This window comes from Oryctolagus cuniculus, chromosome 10 (assembly GCF_964237555.1).
Source record: "Oryctolagus cuniculus chromosome 10, mOryCun1.1, whole genome shotgun sequence".
Lineage (NCBI taxonomy): Eukaryota > Metazoa > Chordata > Mammalia > Lagomorpha > Leporidae > Oryctolagus > Oryctolagus cuniculus.
Window position 1 is genome coordinate 44,594,646 of NC_091441.1, and position 19,720 is coordinate 44,614,365.

At 38.4% G+C, this 19,720-nt stretch overlaps 1 protein-coding gene across 3 annotated transcripts in view; it reads left to right on the forward strand.

Annotated features, from left to right (window-relative positions):
* The window catches only part of CCDC178 (coiled-coil domain containing 178), a 604,881-nt gene that overhangs the window by 469,660 nt on the left and 115,501 nt on the right, over positions 1–19,720 (forward strand). For all 3 annotated transcript variants that reach the window (XM_051851309.2, XM_070050338.1, XM_070050339.1), the window contains exon 21: positions 19,582–19,716. In XM_051851309.2, coding sequence (XP_051707269.2) covers positions 19,582–19,716 — 135 coding nt within the window. The remainder of the gene's footprint in view (positions 1–19,581; positions 19,717–19,720) is intronic.

Consider the following 19,720-nt stretch of genomic DNA (forward strand, 5'->3'; position numbering starts at 1 on the left):
ACACAGTTTTATAAAGGGATACACTTGATCTTTATTCAACACAAGAATCAGGTATATGTTATGGAATAGCTTTCTCTCTGTCATGCCAGCATTTTTTAAATATATCAACAGATCCAAATACAGAATTTTAAAATGTACTATTCACTATATAATTTGAGTAATAGAATAGATTTTTATCAGTTTCTTGAAAGATTAGCTCCAGATGTGAAGGATTGTTTTATGTTATACCTTTGCAATTGACAAAGGAGATTTTAAGGAATAAGCTATATGATTTATGCCAGTCTGTGGAACAGATTTGATAATAAAGAAATATCTCATTACTTTTGAGATTTGTGTGTGTGTAGCTTGGTAACTGAGTACTGCAAAAAAAAAAAAAAAAAAAAAGATCAGTACTAGCCAGGTTTTGTGTATCTGTCATTCCTGCCTTGCCAAAAATCTGTGTAGTAGTTTGTAATTGCCGTTGTTTGGGTTATTACAATAAACAGAACTGATAAAGCTTATGCTATTTGCCTTGTGATCTTCACATCACTCTGTTGAATTAAAATTGCATGCACATATCTTATCAGTTTTATTTATCTGTCAGAAATTGAGAAAGGCAGAATGCTTTTAGTATGTGAAACCATATAACAAGCAGGTTGAAATTATAACTATTATTTTAATATTCCAGAGTAAATGAATAAATGAATAGATGTGTGTGTTTCTATTATATATCTATCTAAAATATACCTGTAGGAAAAATCCTGTTATTTTTCCCAGGCAGCTTTTGTCATATTTTACCAAAGCTTTCAATATAATTTTAATTGGTTTACCTAAGGTATAAAGATAAATCCAGTATATAGCAAGGTTTTTCTTCTCCCTTATCAAACATGTGTAATTCTTAGGGATGCTTTCACAGCACTTAGAGTATTTGTTTGACTGTGTTTATAGATGGCAAAGACAAGTGGATTGTGTGAAATACTTTAATTTTTCTCCCAAAACTATTTTTCATCATATTTCTACTCTTAAGTGGCAGTCTTCTTACCAATGAAATTTGCAAGCTCTCTAGCGGTCAGATTAACTTTCACATTTTCAGGTACCTTTGAGGAGTTAATTCATGTATTTATGTGCATCCTTCTAACAGTTTTTACACATCACTAACAAATAACCCATGCCCAAGTCCTAGCTCAATGTAGTAGGAGGTAACGTTTTTTGATATTTTTTATAGTACCTTTTAGGCTCACAGAAAAATTGAGAGGAAGACATAGAGATTTCCCATATGCCCTCTGGCAGACCCATGCATGAATGGTCTTCCTTATTATTAATGCCCACCACCAGAGTGACACATCTGTTACAACTGATGGACTGCATCCAGGCACCTTTATCACCTGAAGTCCATCATTTACATTAGAGTTCACTCTTGGTGCTACACATGCTATGGGTTTAGGCGAATGTATAAGGTCATGTATCCACCATTGGAGTATTGTATGGCATATTTTCACTCCCTAGAAACCCTCATGTACTCTGCCAGTTCATCCTGGGAGGTGACTTTTACTCAAAGAATTTGCATTTGTTCCACAACTCTTGCATGTGCTTTGCATGTTGCATTGCTGAGGGTTGTTTATGGCAATGATTGTGTTCATTTCCTGTTTCAATTCTGTATCTAACATATATTTCAAGTTGTATGCAGAAAAAAAGATCTGAGTTCTTTTCAACCACCATCCAGTTTTTATAAACATATTTTTCATCCCAAAAATTATAAATGAGGCTTCATTGGAAACTTGTCTTTAAATAGTCACATCTTCGGTAGTTGTGTGTTTTCATTAGTCCAGTGATGGGCTAATCATGATTCACTGACAAAGGCTTTGAGTGCTGCCCATGAACTAACTGCCCTGCCAGATAGTATTACTTTTGTATTCCAAAGGTTTTCTGTGTTTTCAGTATTGACTGGTCTTTGTTTTCTGGCAATACAATTTATAGTTCATTTTCAGATAACTATACATATGGTATTTGTATTTTAATTAAAAAGACTGTTGTTATGTCTGATTCTTATAAGCAGAAATTCATTATAAGGACACTTCTCATTTCCTTGAAATGTTCCCTTTCTTTTTTCCCAGGGTTCTTAAATTGCAAAAGCCAGTTAAATTATGTGCTTTGGGGAGTTAATTTTTGGTACCATATGTCTCTAAAAATGATTTAATTTTATCTAAACCATGTTTGCAATGGTATTTATGTTCTGCAATGTATAATATAAGACATTTTTAAGGAAAAGAGCATTACTTCAATATAGTAAGATACAATCTGTATATAAGCTTACCAAAATTTCTGTTTATTTAGCTTTTTCGCTTCTAAACTCTATGGTGGCCTTTAACATTTTACTTATTTTAATCTTCAACTTCATATGAGATCAGTTATGAAGTTACTATCCAACAATTGTATTGTGTGTGCACAATAAAGAGAAATACCCCCAAAAAACTGACAACTGTGAAGAGGATAGAAGCAGTAATTCTTTCCTTATCGATATAACTCATTTAAGATGCTAGATAATTCTTCTGTATGGCTAAGATAATATTTAGTAGATACATGACAAAAAATTTCTTGTGTAATAAAGCCATTTTTATATTTTACCAGTAGACTAAGTGGAATAGGACAGACTTTAAAAAAACATAATAAATTCTCTAAAAATATATAACAGTTACAAAATACATATGATGCCTTTTTGCAGATACAGGTGAAACTAGATTTTAAAAAATGTTTTATCCCTGATCTATGATAACTAATTGAGTAAAAATAAAATGTATAGGAATAAAATAGACATTTTGAGATTCGATGATTGTTTACAGCCCTTGTCTCTACTGTTGAGGAACAGTGTTTTCTTCTTACTGTTTATTGTATGGTGAATCTTATAAGCATAAAGTAAACAAAATATATCTTTATAAAAATTAAAAGTGGGAATAAGAGAGGAAGGAGGAGAAAAGCTGGGAACGTAGGCAGGAGGGAGGGTAGGGTGGGAAATAACACTATATTCTTAAATCTGTTTATATGGAATTTGTTTACCTTAAATAAATATATGTGTATATATATATTTATTTATTTGAGAAGTAGAGTTACAGACAATGAGAGGGAGAGACAGAGAGCAAGGTCTTCCTTCCATTGGTTTACTCCCCAGCAGGCCGCAATAGGTGGAGCTGTGCCAATCTGAAGCCAGGAGCCAGATGTTTTCCTCCCCGTCTGCCATGTGGGTGCAAGGGCCCAAGCACTTGGGCCATCTTCTACTGCTTTCCCAGGCCATAGCAGAGAGCTGGATTGGAAGAGGGGCAGCTGGGACTAGAACCAGCGCCCATATGGGATGCCAGAGGATTAACCTACTGTGCCACAGAACCGAACCCTCTTAGTTGATTCTTAAAGCACTTCTTCCCTTAAGTGACTTCAGTTAATGCTATCAAGTAAACACATATAAAGCCTTATTGGCTACTTCATGCTGAAACACAGGTAACTACACAAAGCTACTTTCCTCACTTAAGTTGTGGGTGTAAGAAGCATGACATCCAGTATACTTCAAGAGTTTCTCTTAAATTCATCTTCTTATTTGTCTTGGTCATATTTGCAGCTACCACAATATTAGTTTTTTCCTTTGGCAGACAGCTCTATACTCATGAGGGTAGTTCTAAGTGTTTTAGAATCTCATAGGAACAAAAAGATCTGAGAATTGGCCGGCGCCGTGGCTCAATAGGCTAATCCTCCACCTTGCGGCGCCGGCACACCGGGTTCTAGTCCCGGTCGGGGCGCCGGATTCTGTCCCGGTTGCCCCTCTTCCAGGCCAGCTCTCTGCTGTGGCCAGGGAGTGCAGTGGAGGATGGCCCAGGTGCTTGGGCCCTGCACCCCATGGGAGACCAGGAAAAAGCACCTGGATCCTGGCTCCTGCCATCTGATCAGCGCGGTGCGCCGGCTGCAGCGGCGGCCATTGGAGGGTGAACCAACAGCAAAAGGAAGACCTTTCTCTCTGTCTCTCTCTCACTGTCCACTCTGCCTGTCAAAAAAAAAAAAAAAAAATCTGAGAATTAAGCTAGCTCCAAACAACCACAGCCCTGGAATAAGAATAATACTTCAGCAAATTATCATTTTGCTATAAGTACTGTGGCTTATATTGTCTTGATAGAATTATCCAATTTTAGTGCAGAGTAAGTTCCCTTTTGTTTTTATCTTGAAAATTCAAAACTCCAAGACTCTGGAAAAGGTCTAAATAGACAATAATTTGGAAACTTAGAATATGCAGATAGGTTTTTATCTTGCATTTCTTACCAATATCTAACAGAGTAGACAGATCCTCATTTTGTATTATAACCTAGTCTCCAAGAAGCCCTGTGGCTTAGATCTGCATAACTCTTGGGTATTTCTAGAAGTCTTTATGAATACCTTTTTTCCAAAAGTGACTGCTAAAATATCAGAGGGGGGAAGAGAAAAACCACTGGACTCATATGGCATCCTGACAAAAGTAAAAAAAAAAAAAAATAATAAGCCATGTTTACATCTAAAACATAAATACCTCAGTTATAAACTGGGGTTAACAAAAGAAGCAATATCACTTAGCAACCAGCAGGGATAAAGAGCCATCTTAACATGAGTAGAGGGTGTGGCAGCTCAAGCACATGCGCAAAGGGGATTTTATCAGAGAGATAAATCTACATTCCCCACTGACCTAGAGTCTGGCCTGGTGAGTAAGCAGGTGGCTGAAAGGTGGATGAAAGACATTTCTCTCTCTCTCTCTGCCTCTCCTTCTCTCTCGGTGTAACTCTGACTTTCAAATAAATAAATAAATATTTAAAAAGTTTTGATGAGTGATAGAGAGTTGAAGGGAAATCAAACTGAAATATTAGAAATTAAGAATTCATTATGTCAAATAGAAAATGCAGCGGAAAGTCTTAGCAACAGACTTGGCGAGGCTGAAGAACAAATATCTGAGCCAAAAGACCAATCTTTGGAAATATCTTAGACAAAAAAAAAATAGAAAAACTGAAAATAGTGTTGGAGACTCAAGGGATACTATCAAATGACCAAATATACATGTTTTAGGAGTTCCTGAGGTAGAGAAAGAGGGAATGGATAACAAGTCCTATTCAGTGAAACAATACCAGGAAACTTCCTAATTGGAAAAAGAAAGGGACATTTAAGTACAGGAAGCACATAGAACTCCTATTGATATGATCAGAAAAGATCTTCACAACACATTATAGTCAAACTTTAAACAGAAAAGCATAAAGGAAAGATATTAAAGAGAGAAATGTTAGATTATCTTCAGAGGATTTCCAGATAGACTAACAACTGATTTCTCATCAAAAACTCTACAGATTAGGAGAGAATGGAGAGACATAGTCCAGGTCCTAAAATAAAGAAAATGTCAACCTAGAATATTGTATGTAGCAAAGCTCCCATTTATAAACAAGAGTGAAATAAAGACTTTCCAAAGCAAACAAATTTGTCACCACTTTTCCAGCCTTACAAATGATCCATATGGATGTCCTACATACAGAAACAGAGAACAAACCCACAGCCATCTTCTTATTGAATAGGTGTGTTTGCATATGTTCTAGAGATTCTTAAGGTGTTGTTTTCCATCTTCATTCCATTGTGGTCAGAGGAGATGCGTGGTATTTCAGTTTTTTTTTTTTTTATTTGCTGAGATTTGCTTTATGGCCTAGCATGTGGTTAATCCTAGATAAAGTTCCATACACTGGTAAGAAGAATGTGTATTCTGCCACTGTAGGATAAAAGTTCTATAGATATCCATTAGGTCCATTTAGTCTATTAACACTCTTGTTTCTTTGCTAATTTTCTTTCTTGTTCTGTCATTTGCTGAAAGTGGAATATTGAAAGTCCCCCATTACCATTCTATTGGAGTCTATACCTCCCTGTAGATCCATTAACTATTCTTTTAAATAGCCAGACACCCGTAATTGGGTGCATATGTTTATTATATTCACTTCTTCCTGTTGAATTGATCCCTTAGTCATTATATAGTGCCCTTCTTTGTCTCATTTAACAGTTTTTGTTTTACACTCTATTTTGTCTGATATTAGGATGAGATTCACTGGCTCTTTTTCTTTGTTGGCATGGAATATCTTTTTCCTTTCAGTCTGCATGTATCTTTGTTGGTGAGGTATGTTGCTTACAGGCAGCAAATAGATGGGTCTTCTTTTTTAATTGATCCAGCCAGTCTGTAACTTTTAACTAGAGAGTTGAGGTCATATAATTTCAAGGTGACTATTGATAACTAACGACTTGGCCCCGCCATTTTCACATAAATAATCCTATTGTTTACTTTGGATTTACTTTTATTTTTACTGGGAGATTTTCTGCCTTCACAGTATTCACAATGATGACTATATTTCTGTGTTTCTGTTTGTAGCCCATCCTTAAGCATCTTTTATAACGCTGGATGAGAGTTGACAAATTCTTTCAATTTCTGTTTGTTATGGAAGGTCTTTATTTCACCTTCATTCATAAATGCGAGCTGTGCAGGGTACAGTATTCTGGGTTGACAATTGTTTTCTCATAAGACTTGGACTATATCTATCAATTCTCTCCTAGCCTATAGGGCTTCTGATAAGATGTCAGCTATGAGTCTAACTGGAGATGACTCTGAAAGTAATCTGATGTTTCTCTTTTGCACATTCTAGAATCTTTTCTTTATGTTTTACTGTGGAAAGTTGAGTACAGTGTGTTGTGGTGAAGATCTTTTCTGATCATGTCTATTAAGATTCTATGTTCTTACTGTATTTGGTCGTCCCTTTCTTTCCCCAAACTAGGGAAGTTGTATTTTTTTTTTTTTTTTTTTTTTTTTGGACAGGCAGAGTTAGACAGAGAGAGAGAGAGAAAAAGATCTTCCTTCCGTTGGTCCGCCCCACCCCCCAAATGGCTGCCACCACCAGCACTGCACCAATCCAAAGCCAGGAGCCAGGTGCTTCCTCCTGGTCTCCCATGCGGGTGCACGACCCAAACACTTGGGCCATCCTCCACTGCCCTCCCGGGCCACAGCAGAGAGCTGGACTGGAAGAGGGGCAACCGGGACAGAATCCGGCACCCCGAACAGGACTAGAACCTGGGTGCCGGCGCCGCAGGCAGAGGATTAGCCTAGTGAGCTGCAGCGCCGGCTGGGAACTTGTCTTTAATTATTATACTAAATTGGCTTTCTAATCCATTATCTTTTTCTACACATTCAGGCACTCCTAAGACCCATATGTTAGATCATGTGAACATTGTTTATAGTTTTTCTAATTTCTTTTTTTCTGACTGTTAAATTTACAGAGATTTGTATTTTTTCTAACTCTAGAATTTTTTATTTAATTTTATTTATGTTTCACATATTTCATATATACAGATTTAGGAACATAGTGGAATTGCCCTTCCCCCTACTCTCCCCACACACTCCAACTCTTCCTCCCCCACCTTCTTGCATTCCCATTCTTAATTTTTACCATGATCTATTTTCAGTATACTTAATGATCATACTGTAATTAAAGGAGTTCAACAAATAGTATTAACAGAAAGAAAAAAAAGTAAACAAAACACTATTCTTCAATGGAAGAGACACAGGCTGTAAATAGTCATCAAATCTCAAAATGTCTGTTTCACTCCAGTACATTATATATCAAGTATTCTATTAGTTTTATTGGATTGGGGAAACATTATATCTGTCTTTTGGGGATTGGCTTATTTCACTTAGTATAATGGATTCCAATTGTGACCATCTTGTTGCAAAAGGCAGGATTTCATTCTTTAGTACAGTTGAATAGTACTCAATAGTGTGTTTGTGTGTATGTGTATGTATGTATACCATAATTTCTTTATCTAATGAATAATTGGTGGGCATCTGGGTTGACTCCATATCTTGGCTAATGTGAATTGAGCTGCAATGAACATGAACTCCTTCATACACTTATTTCTTTTGGTTTAGGTAAATTCCCAGGAGTGGGATGGCTGGGTCATATGATAGGTCTATATCCAGATTTCTGAGGTATTTCCATACTGTCTTCCACAGTGGTTGCACCAGTTTACATTCCCACCAAGAGTGGCTCAGGGTATCATTTTCCTCATCTTCTCTAGCAATTGACATTTGTTGATTTTTGTATGTGAGCCATTCCAACTGGAGTGAGGTAAAACCTTGTTATGGCTTTGATTTGCAATTCACTTTGGTTAGTGATCCTGAGTGTCTGTTGGCCATTTGAATTTCCTCTCTTGAAAAATGCCTCTTTAAGTCTTTTGTCCACTTTTACCCTGGATCGTTTGTTTTGCTTTTGTTGAATTTCTTGAGCCCTTTATAAATCGGAGTGTAACTCTTTATCAGTTGCACAGCTTGCAAGTATTTTCTCCCATTCTGTCAGTTGTATCTTCACTTTGTTGAGTTCTCCTTTTGCAATGCAGAGGCTTCTTGATTTGATGTAATACCATTTGTCAGTTTTGGCTTTGATTGCCTGCACTTTTGGAGTCTTTTCCAAGAAGGCTTTGCCTATGTCAATGTCTTGGAGAATTTCCCCCATGTTCTCTAATGATTTGGTTGTATTGAGTCATACATTTAAGTCTTTGATCAATTTTGATTGGATTTTTGTGTAAGGTGTAAGGTAGGGGTCTAGTTTCATATTTCTGCACATGCAGATCCAATTTTCCAAGCAACAATTTTTAAAGAGACTGCTTACTCCACTGGTTGGTTTTAGCTCCTTTATCAAAGATAAGTTAGCTGTAGATGTATGGATTGATTTCTGGAGTTTCTATTCTGTTCCATTTGTCTAAATCTGTTTTTTGTGCCACTACCAGGCTGTTTTGATTATAATTGCCCTGTATTCTATCTTGAAATCAGGTATTGTGATGCCTCCAGCTTTGTTTTATTGTATAAGGTTGCTTTAGTTAGTCGCTTTCTCTTGTGTTTCCATATGAATTTCAGCATAGTTTTCTTTAGATCTGCAAAAAATGTCCTTGCTATTTTGATTGGGATCACATTGAATCTGTATATTGCTTTTGGTAGTGTGGACATTTTATGATATTGATTCTTTCAATCCATGAACATGGTAGATTTTTCCATTTTTTTAAGGCAAAGAGTTTATTGGGGGAAACCTGGCAGACTAAAGGGAAGGGGCAAAGAAGGAAAAGAGGGAGAAGGAGAGCATAAGAGAGAGAAAGACAGAGACAGGGATCCGGAGATGGACATGGAGAGAGAGAGAGAGAGCGAGCGTGAGAGCCACGTGTTCAGGAATGGCTCCTTTTAAAACTTTGCTGGGAGGCGGGGGCAGGCAGGGAATTAGGAGCATTAAATCCCATTAGGATGGGGGTGGAGCTTGACACCAGTGGTTGGGCCATGTGGCCACCTGACTTCCAGCAATGGCCACAGGGGCTAAAGCCTAGGATGGTGTCAGGGTGTAGATTGTGCCCTTTTGTTTTTTATAACACAAGAGTTGTATGAGATTACATTAGTCCCAAAAGTCCAGAAGGGGTGGAGGGATGATGATCTGTCTTTAGAGCTACTTCCTGCACATGGAACGACAAGGTACTCTTTGCTGGCTTGAGCTGATGTCTCAAGCCGCTATCTGCTGGGCGGGGAGCTGAGTATATCCCTATAACAGAATTTGGTTGACTGCCTGGTTGCTGAAGGCCTTGGTTTGTTCCATTATCACCAGCTATAAACACTTAAACAGACACTGTAGTATAAAAGGGTGAGAATAGCAACCAATGATCCTAAGAGTGGCATTAACCAAGTAATGAGAGGATTTCATAAAGGAGAGGAATTGCGGCGCGCGGGGTGTGGGGGTGTCTCTGGACCCTTGTGAAGACTGTTTGATGGACGTTGTTTAAAGTTGATCCCAACCAAGACCAGGAGAAAGGCCACTCAACTTTTGCAGGTAGAGGAGTTTTCTATGGAGAAATTCTGAACAATCATACAGCATTAAGTGTGGGAGAGGACCATCAGTACACACAGGTCAGGAGCAGAGCCATTGATGTTAGAGTAGAGCCTATGATTACAAAGGAATGAGGCCCCAGATGGGCTAGACAGGGTCTGGAACAAAAGACAGGCTCATTACTAGAGGACCTAAGTAAGGTATTTCTAAGCCCTGAATAAGTTTTCTGATTGAGAGGCAAATAGAAACTGCCAGAAGGGGGCCTGATAATAATCAGGTGGGCTTTAAGGCCTTGTAAGCTATGAGGCCAAGACTTATCTATCTCTTCACATGGGGTACATCCCAAAGGAGGTGTGAACACCCTTGGGAACGCATCCTGTTGACCTCCATTACCTAACTGGCCTGGGAGGAGAGACTGGCCAGGTAAACGCAGGTGGCATCTCTCACAGGAAATTTACAGTTACTAACTCTACTTGGCTGTCCCCTCAGCAGCGATGGTCACTTGGGAAGCTGGGCTGAGTGAAGGGCTTTTCAGCTTAGAACCAGCAAGATCTGTGGTTCTGACCTGGGTGTCCTTTGACTCCTGGGCAGTTCCATTTCCAGCGATCCAACTCTTGGCTGGCAGAGCTGCCAGGGCTCTTCATAAGCTGACTTCTTCAGAAGCCCTAGATTTCCACGTCAAAAGCCGGTGCAGTGGACTGGCCTGTTGGGTCTCTTTGAGGGCTGATCACTGTACAGAGCAGCCTTTAATTGGCCTGCAAGCTATCTTTACATTGCTTCTGATGCCTAGTTTTCTTTTCCTCCTGGTTTTTGTTAAAGCAGACCAGAGGATGCAAGTCAAGGGGTGCTCAAGTCCCATCTTTAATCTTTGTGGCCTAAACTGGAAGTCTATAGTCACAGGAATGTTCTGATAGTGGTTTATTTTGAGGTAGACAATGTCTGTGAGGAAAGCTATGTCCACACTTAAAACTTTCTTTCCCTTTATTTGAAATGGAGGTTTTGCCTGTTTGCTGTGGCAATGGCAAGGTAATTCTTGCTGTGGAATTATAACTTAAGCTCTCATTTTGGCTATGCTATTACAGAAGAATGTTAGCCGTCCCTTTTATAAGGTCTAAAGATTAAATTGTGCATCCTAGAGAGTCCTTTGGTATAGTCAGTTTCCTACTTTGAAGAGAATAGAGACATGAGGGGAAAAATCAGGCTGAGAATAGAGAAATGAGGGAACAAATCCCAGATCACTTACTGAAAATAGTAATATCAAATGAAAACTTAGCAATTTCAACCATTAAATAACAACTTAGGAAGATTTTTCCATTTTTAATGTCTTCAATTTCTTTCTTTAATGTTTTGTAATTTTCATCATAGAGATCTTTGACATCCTTGATTAAAATTATTCCAAGGTATTTGATTCTTTTTGGAGCTATTGTAAATGGCACTGATCTTAAAAGGTCTTTCTCAGCCACGTCATTGTCTGTGTATACAAAGGCTATTGATTTTTCTGTGTTGATTTTGTATTCACCAAACTCTTTATGAATTCCAACAGTCTCTCAGCTGTCTTTTGGATCCCCTGTAGAGAGGATCATGTGATTCTCAAATAAGGATAGTTTGCTTTCCTCCTTTCCTTTATGTGTCCCTTTGATTTCTTTTTCTTGCCTAATGGCTCTGGCTAAAACTTCCGAATCTATATTAAATAGCAGTGGTGAAAGTGGGCATCCCTGTCAGGTTCTGGATTTTAGGGGGAATGCTTCCAGATTTTCCCCATTAAGAAAAATGCTGGACATTGGTTTGTCATAAATTGCCATGATTTTATTGAGGAATGTACCTTATATACTATTTTGATTTATTGTGTTGAGAAATCTTCCTTCTATACCCATTGTGCTTTGGATTTTCATCATCAAAGGATGTTGCATTTTATCAAATGCATTCTCTGCATATATTGAGCTAATGATTTGGTTTTTGTTCTTCAGATTGTTAGTGTGATGTATCACATTGATTGATTTGCGAATGTTGAGCCATCCCTGAATTACCAGGGATAAATCACACTTGGTCTGGGTGAGTGATCTTTCCGATATGTTGCTGGATTTGATTAGCTAGTATTTTGTTGAGGACTATTGCATCTATGTTTATCAGGAATATTGGTCTGTAGTTCTGTTTCTCTGTTGCATCTTTTTCAGGTTTAGGAATTCAGATGATGCAAGCTTCATAAAAGGAGTTTGGGAGGATTCTTTCCCTTTTAATTGTTTTGAATAGCTTGAGAAGAATTGGAATTATTTCTTTGAATGTCTGGTAGAATTCAGAGGTGAAGCTATCAGGTCCTGGGATTTTCTTTGTTGAGAGTGTCTTTATTAGTTATTCAATTTCCATCTTGATTAATGGTCTATTTAGTTTCTCTATATCTTCATGACTCAATTTTGGTAGGTTTTATGTTTCTAATAATCTATCCATTTCTTCTAGGTTTCCTAATTTGTTGGCATAAAGCTCTTTGTAGTAACTTCTGATGATTCTTTTTATTTCTGTGGTATCTGTTGTTATTCTTTTTTGTCTCTGATTTTATTGATTTGATTCTTTTCCTTCTTTTCTTTTTTTTTTGGTTAGTTGGCCAATGGTATATCAATTTTGTTTATTTTTTCAAAAAACCAGCTTTTCATTTTACTGATTTTTTTTATTTTTTTTTGTTTCTTTTCTAATTTTAGTTATTTCTTTCCTCCTAATAACTTTTGGGTTTTTGTTTGTTGTTTTTCTAATTCCTTGAGATACATTCATAGCTCATTTATTTGGTACATTTCCAGTTTCTTCTTGTAGGCACCAATTGCTATATACTTCCCTCTTAACACTGCTTTTGCTGTATCCCATAAGTTTTGATATGATGTATTGTCATCTTTGTTTGTTTCAAAGATTTTTTTTCTCTTTTGATTTCTTCTATGACCCACTATTCATTCAGGAACATGTTGTTCAGTCTCCATGTGTTTACATATATTCTAGAGATTCTCGAGTTGTTGATTTCCAGCTTTATTCCATTGTAATTAGAGAAGATGCATGGAATGATTTTGATTTCTTTTAATTTGCTGAGACTTGCTTTATGCCTAACATATGGTCTATCCTGGAGAATGTTCCATGCATTGATGAGAAGAATGTGTATTCTGCCACTGTGGGGTGAAAGGTTCTGTAGATATCTGTTAGGTCCATTTGGTCTATAGTGTCGATTAACTTTGCTGTTTCCTTGCTGATTTTCTGTCTGGTTATCTGTCCATTGATGAGAGTGAGATATTGAAATCCCCCAATACTATTGTATTGGAGTCTATGTCTCCCTTCAGGTTTATTCACATTTCTTTTAAATAGCTAGGTACCCTATGATTGGGTATGTATGCAGGGTCTTAGTCCACCCCAGGATGGACTGGGTCCAAGGAAAGGTAAGTGCGCCACTCGCCCATTTCCCAGCCTCGCAAACCTGGAGATAATCAGACGCAGCAGGGAGCCAAGTCAAGCAGGGACTCATTTATTTCACATGTAACAGAGCCTATTAAAGCATAAAACTGCAGAGTCATTGGGGCAGGGCATAAGGACTAACCAATCACTTAAAAGATCATTTTATGGGGTGATTCTTATAGGACTAGCCATATGTCTATACACTTGCTATCAGTTGTTGTCAGTTCCCTTGATGTTGCGCAGCCAATTAGCTTTGGTGGTAAACAACTTTGAGTTCCACCCACCTTACTTCCCTTCAGTGCCATCTTTGAATTGCCTTGTGTAACTAATTTCCTCACATATGTATACATTTATTATAGTTGCATCTTCTTGTTTATTTGATCTCTTAATCATTACACAGTACCCTTGTCTCTTTTAACAAATTTTATGTTATTATCTACTTTGTCTGATATTAGGTTGGCTACACCAGCTCTTTGCTTTCTGTTAGCAGGGAATATCTTTTTCCATCCTTTCATTGTCAGTCTGTGTATATCTTTGTTGGTGAGATGTGTTTCTTGTAAGCAGCAAATAGATGGGTCTTCTTTCTTAATCCATCCCGCCAGTCTGTATTTTTTAACTGGAGAGTTGGGCCATTTACATTCAAGGTAACTATTGACAAGTAACAACTTGGCCCTGCCATTTTTTCCTAAATATTCCTATGGTTTACTTTGGATTTCTTTTGTACTTCTACTGGGGGGAGGGGTTAGTTCTACTATCTTATTCTATTGTAATAATGGTTATCTTTATTTGTTTCTGTGTGTAGCATACCCCTAAGCATCTTATGTAAGGCTGGATGAGTGGTGACAAGATCTTTCAATTTCTGTTTGTTATGGAAGTTCTTTATTTCACCTTCATTCATGAATGTGAGTTTTGCAGGACACAGTATTCTGGGTTGGCAGGTTTTTTTTTTTTCCTTTTAAGACTTGGGCTATACCTCACCATTCCATTCTAGCCTGGGGATTTCTGAAGAGAAGTCAGCTGTGATTCTGATGAGACTCTCTAAAAGAAATCTAGCATTTTCTTGTACACATTTTAGAATCTTTTATGTTTTACTGTGGAGAGTTTGACTACCATGTGGTATGGTGAAGATCTTTTCTGGTCATGTCTGTTAGGGTTTCTATGTGCTTCCTCTACTTGGATGACCCTTTCTCCATATTGGGGAAGTTTTCTGTAATTATTTCATTAAATAGGTTTTCTAGTCCATTCTCTCATTCCACACCTTCAGGAACTCCTAAGACTCATATGCTTGGTTGTTTGATAGTATCCTGCAGATCTCCAACACTAAGTTTCTATTTTCTATTTTCTTCTTTTTTTTTTTTTTCTGATGTAAGAATTCCAAAGATTTGCCTTCTAGTTCTGATATTCTTTCTTTTGCCTCACCAAGTTAGCAGTTAAGGCTTTCCACTATGTTTCTTATTTGGTCCATTGAATTCTTCCTTTCCAATATTTCATTTTGATTTCTCTTTAAAATCTCCAATATTTTCATTCATGTCATGTATGGTTTTCTCTAGTTCATGAATTTGGTTCTGATACTTGTGAATAATCCCATGGTTAATTTTTTTTAATTCCCTTTCTGGCATTTGCTCAATCTCTTCATCTTTGCATTCTGATATTGAAATGTTCTGGTTTTACTTTGGGTGGGTGTCATGGTGTATTCCTTATTGTTTTTTGAAATTCTGGATTTATTTTTAGACATCTGTGCAGTTTTGCTTTTGTTTTTATTATTTCTTGATGGTTTTTATCTTAGGGCATTTCTTCTGTAGCTTAGGGGAATGTCTGCTTTTTCAGTGAATACCAAGCTGTGTGTGGTGGGGTAGCCTGGAAGTTCTAGTCAGTTCTCTAGCATGGGGCGAGTTTCCATGGTAACATCAAAGTTGGGCATGCTAGAACTCAATACCCAGATATACCCTACACCTTCTCATGTAACTGCCATCCCTGAGGTCTCAGTGCACAAGATTCTTCCAGTCGCTGGGTCCAGAGGTTTCTCTCCAACCTGCCAGTCTGTCCATCAAGAGAGGCAGAGCTGTCTCAGCATTTTGACCCTTTATTTATTGAATTCCTCATTTTAATATTTCATTTTCATCTCTTTGAAATTTCAATTTCATGGGAAAATTTTTCACTCATGTATGCATTTCTTTAATTCATGGATTTGCTTCTGATTGCTTCTGAGTAATCCTGTGATTAATCTTTTGAATTCCATTTCTGGTATTTCATCAATCTCTTCATCTTCACATTCTAGTACTGAAGTACTATTGTGTTCCTTTGAGGGCATCATGTTGTCTTCCTTATTGTGGTTTCTTGAATTTCTGCATTTATTTTTAGCCATTTGTGGAGATTTTTTCCCTCTGATTGCTTTTATCTTTGGACTGTACCTCTGTGATTTAGTATAGTGTCTACTCTTTCAGTGAATTCCGAGAGGCGTGTGCTGGATGAGGCCATGGAGCTCTATTCAGTGCTCCAGACTGGGGGGAGTTTCCAAATTTACACCCAGGTTGGGTGTGGTAGATTTTTTTTTTTTTTTTTGATCAGAGGGGAGGGTTTGGTCAGCTCTATGGCATAGTCTCACCCTCACCTCCTCTCTAACAGGGTGCATAATGCCCAGGCACTAGCCCCTGTCAGTGCAGTATTCATCCATGCTACCACAAGAACCATACCAATGACCAGTGCAGTCCTCAGTGAACAGGGATTCCACTGCCGTGACCCACCCCAGACAATCAGGGAGACCCATACATGTGGAGCTACCCACAGCAACTGCCCAGAGACCCAGCCATATACTGTGCCCTTCCACATGGCCAAAGTGTTTCCACAGTCCTAGCGCATAAGGCTCCCACAGTCATGGAGCATCAAGGATTCACTCTGCCCTGCCAGCATAACTCATCCACGGAGAGGTAGAGACAGCCCTAGAGCCAACCACATCTGGGTACTCCGCCCAGGCAGCCTGAGCACCAAAACCTGTGATGTATTTGATGCTGGGGCACCTCACAGTCCCACATGAGTCCATAGCTCCCATCAATCCTCCCAGCCATACTCAGGAATCTCATATCTGGTTGCTGGGCCACCAGATACAAGCTGGCACAACTGTTATGGATGTCCAAAATGGCACCTGCCCTCTTTCAGCCAGTTGCAGGGTGCCTTTGATGAGGGGACAGGGAGAGAAATGCATCCTTTTTTCGCCTCTAGTTCGGCAGGTATACTGTCCACCACAGGGTTCCAGGCTGGACTCATGCCAGGCTCTCCCCTTAGCTATATCACTAGTGGCTTGGGGTGCTACAGTCTGGTCTCAGCTCATTCTTCAAAGCTGGTGCTGAGGCTGTCAGAAGCTGGGCCCCCATGTTGTTTGTTCTTGTGCTGTGTGTCCACACCCTCCATGTGTTACAACAGCATCCCCCTTCCTTCCGTGGAATTTATACTGAAGTTTTCTCCCTAACTTCTCCCTAAGATTGCACTCTCTCCATGTTTTAACTCTTCTAGCATAGAGCAGTAAGCTCCCTCCCTATTCTGCCATCTTTGAAGTAATTTCTAATTTGAACATAGATTTGCTCTGCCTCCTATTATAGCAAATTTTATTATTTAAATCATTGATTGATTCATATTAGGTAATATAGGACCATTGCCAACTACTATCTGTCATTCCCTATTGCCCAACACCTATACTCTTCTCCTGCATCTTCCACAGTAAGTACAGCTTTAATATGTCCCTTTATTAGGTATGTAAGCATACCTAATAAACTAAATCTACAAAATGTCCTAATGAATGTCCACAACACAGCATACCTTCCCCCTCATTGACTGGCATATTGGCTTATATAACAGCAAAAAAAAAAATGAAAATCTTGACAATTTTCCTTCATAAGGTGAGGCTAATTTTTTTAAAGATTTACTTATTTATCTGAAAGACAGAGAGAGAGAGAGAGAGAGAGAGAGAGAGAGATAATCTTCCATCCACTGGTTCACTCCCCAAATGGCTGCAATGACCAGAGCTCGACTGATCCAAAGTCAGGAGCTTCTTCTGGGTCTCTCACATGGGTATAGGGACCCAAGGACTTGGGCCATCTTCTACTGCTTTTCCAGGCCATAGCAGAGAGCTGGATTGGAAGTGGAGCATCTGAGACTTGAACTGGCACCCAATGGGATGGTAGCACTGCAGGTGGTGGCTTTACCCACTATGCCACAGCCGGCCCCAAAACTAATCATTACTATTCTAAATTATATGAAATACCCATAAACTGATTCTGGATAATATAGTTCAGCATTTAGTAAATTGACATACCTGTATTTCTTTTTTTTTAAACTTTTATTTAGTAAATATAAATTTCCAAAGTACAATTTATGGATTATAATGGCTTCCCCCCCATAACTTTCCTCCTACCCACAACCCTCCTATCTCCCGTTCTCTCGCCCATTCCATTCACATCAATTCATTTTTAATTATCTTTATTTATAGAAGATCAATTTAGTATATAATAAGCAAAGATTTCATCAGTTTGCACCCAAAAAGAACATAAAGTGTAAAATACTGTTTCGGTACTAGTTATAGCATTAATTCACATTGATCAACACATTAAGGACAGAGATCCTACATGAGGAATAAGTACACAGTGACTCCTGTTGTTGACTTAACAAATTGACACTCTTGTTTATGGCGTCAGTAATCTCCCTAGGCTCTAGTCATTTTGAAAGATGTATTTATTTGAAAGGCAGAGTTAGAAGCAGAGGCAGAGAGAGAGGTCTTCCATCCACTGGTTTACTCCCCAGATGGCCGCAATGGCCAGAGCTGCGCCAATCCAAAAGCAGGAGCTTCCTCCAGGTCCCTTATGCAGATGCAGGGGGCTAAAAACTTGAGATCAGAAGTCGAGCAGTCAGGACTCTAACTGATGGGATACCGGCACTGCAGGCAGCAGCTTTACCTGCTGTCCCACAGTGCTGACCCAATACTTGTATTTTTCAAGGCTGTTATTTCCTCCTAAATCAACTAATAGAGGCTTCACTTTTCTGTGAACTAAACATACATATGTGTTATTTGTCATAGTGCATAACAATAAAATAAAAATTTCATTTGTAACACTAGATATTTAAGATAGTTATTTTAAAGAAATTGTTTTGCTGAAATATACATGCAGAAGAATACACAGAAATCATTCACTTCACACATCAAATAAAACATAAAATAGCCATATTTGTAACATTTTCTCTGGTATGAAGAAATATTTATGTGATATGTGATATAAATGTATTATATGAATTTTGCTTTTTTTGCATTCTTCAAAATATGCTAAAGAGGAATCTGTATAAACAATCATTGCTATTATCAAAAAAGTTTTGTGACAGAATATACTATGTCTAAATGTATGGGATTTTAAAAATTGTTTTCACTATTGATTTTATTAAATGTGTTCCTTTAATATAACCTTATTACCTTATAGTAATTCTGCATTGTGTGGCCAGGCTAGCTGTTGAAGAGGAAATGTACATTGTTTTGGTCAAACTGCCACTGTTCTTTGTTTTTATATCAAACTTCCAGATGCTGTAGGGTACCCTCAGAGGAGAACTCTTTCTCTGTGCAGATGTAGTATTAAACATGTCAGTTCTAAATGTGGCATCCACTGTACTTTAATGCAAGGAGATCTTCCATGTCACATGGTCAGAGGGAGGGAGATTAATAGGGAGTTCTAGCTGGAAATTTCTTGCCTGTTATTGTTCTCCCTCAGCAGTTGATGGCTAAGTTAATTCTCTTTAGTTTTGTCATGCTCTAAAGCACACATTGCCAAGCCACGGTAAGCTTTATGAGGGGAAAAAAAAGAAACCATGGTGTCCATCAAAGTCTTAAAGTTGCATTTTTAAACTTTGGCTTGACCTGATGTGCCATTCAAAAGAGCTTCACAAGATTATTTTTTTTTTTCAAGAGAGGTTCAATATGTCCCGAGGCTATCGGTTTTGAGTTAAACTGGGTGAAGTAGAAATATTTTACTCATCAGCTTTGCAGTCACAGAGTTTGCCTCAGCTAGAACAAAACTGCTGAGGCATTTAGAGAAAATTAACCCCCCATCCTGGCGGCCAGATGTGACTGGTTTCTGATGAATGCACATGAGTGGGCTGAAAAATCAAGAGACTGTGAAATTCCTGTCAGGTCCGTACAGTGCAGAATGGGCTATTGACTGCTTTCTCTATTTCCCTCCATCATTCTTCTTGAACACTGCCATTAATTTCTTCTCCTACTCTGACTTGTGTTTTTGCCCCTCCCTCTTCCCTTCAGCTCTGTGTGCTGCAAAAAAGGATGCACGGGCTGTGGAAGGAGCACTTGAGGCTGGTGGTCTTCTACAGCCAGAGCAGGCTGGCCAACTTCCAGACAGACTCTCAGGAGAGCATTCAGAAAATATTAGCTGTGCAGGTAG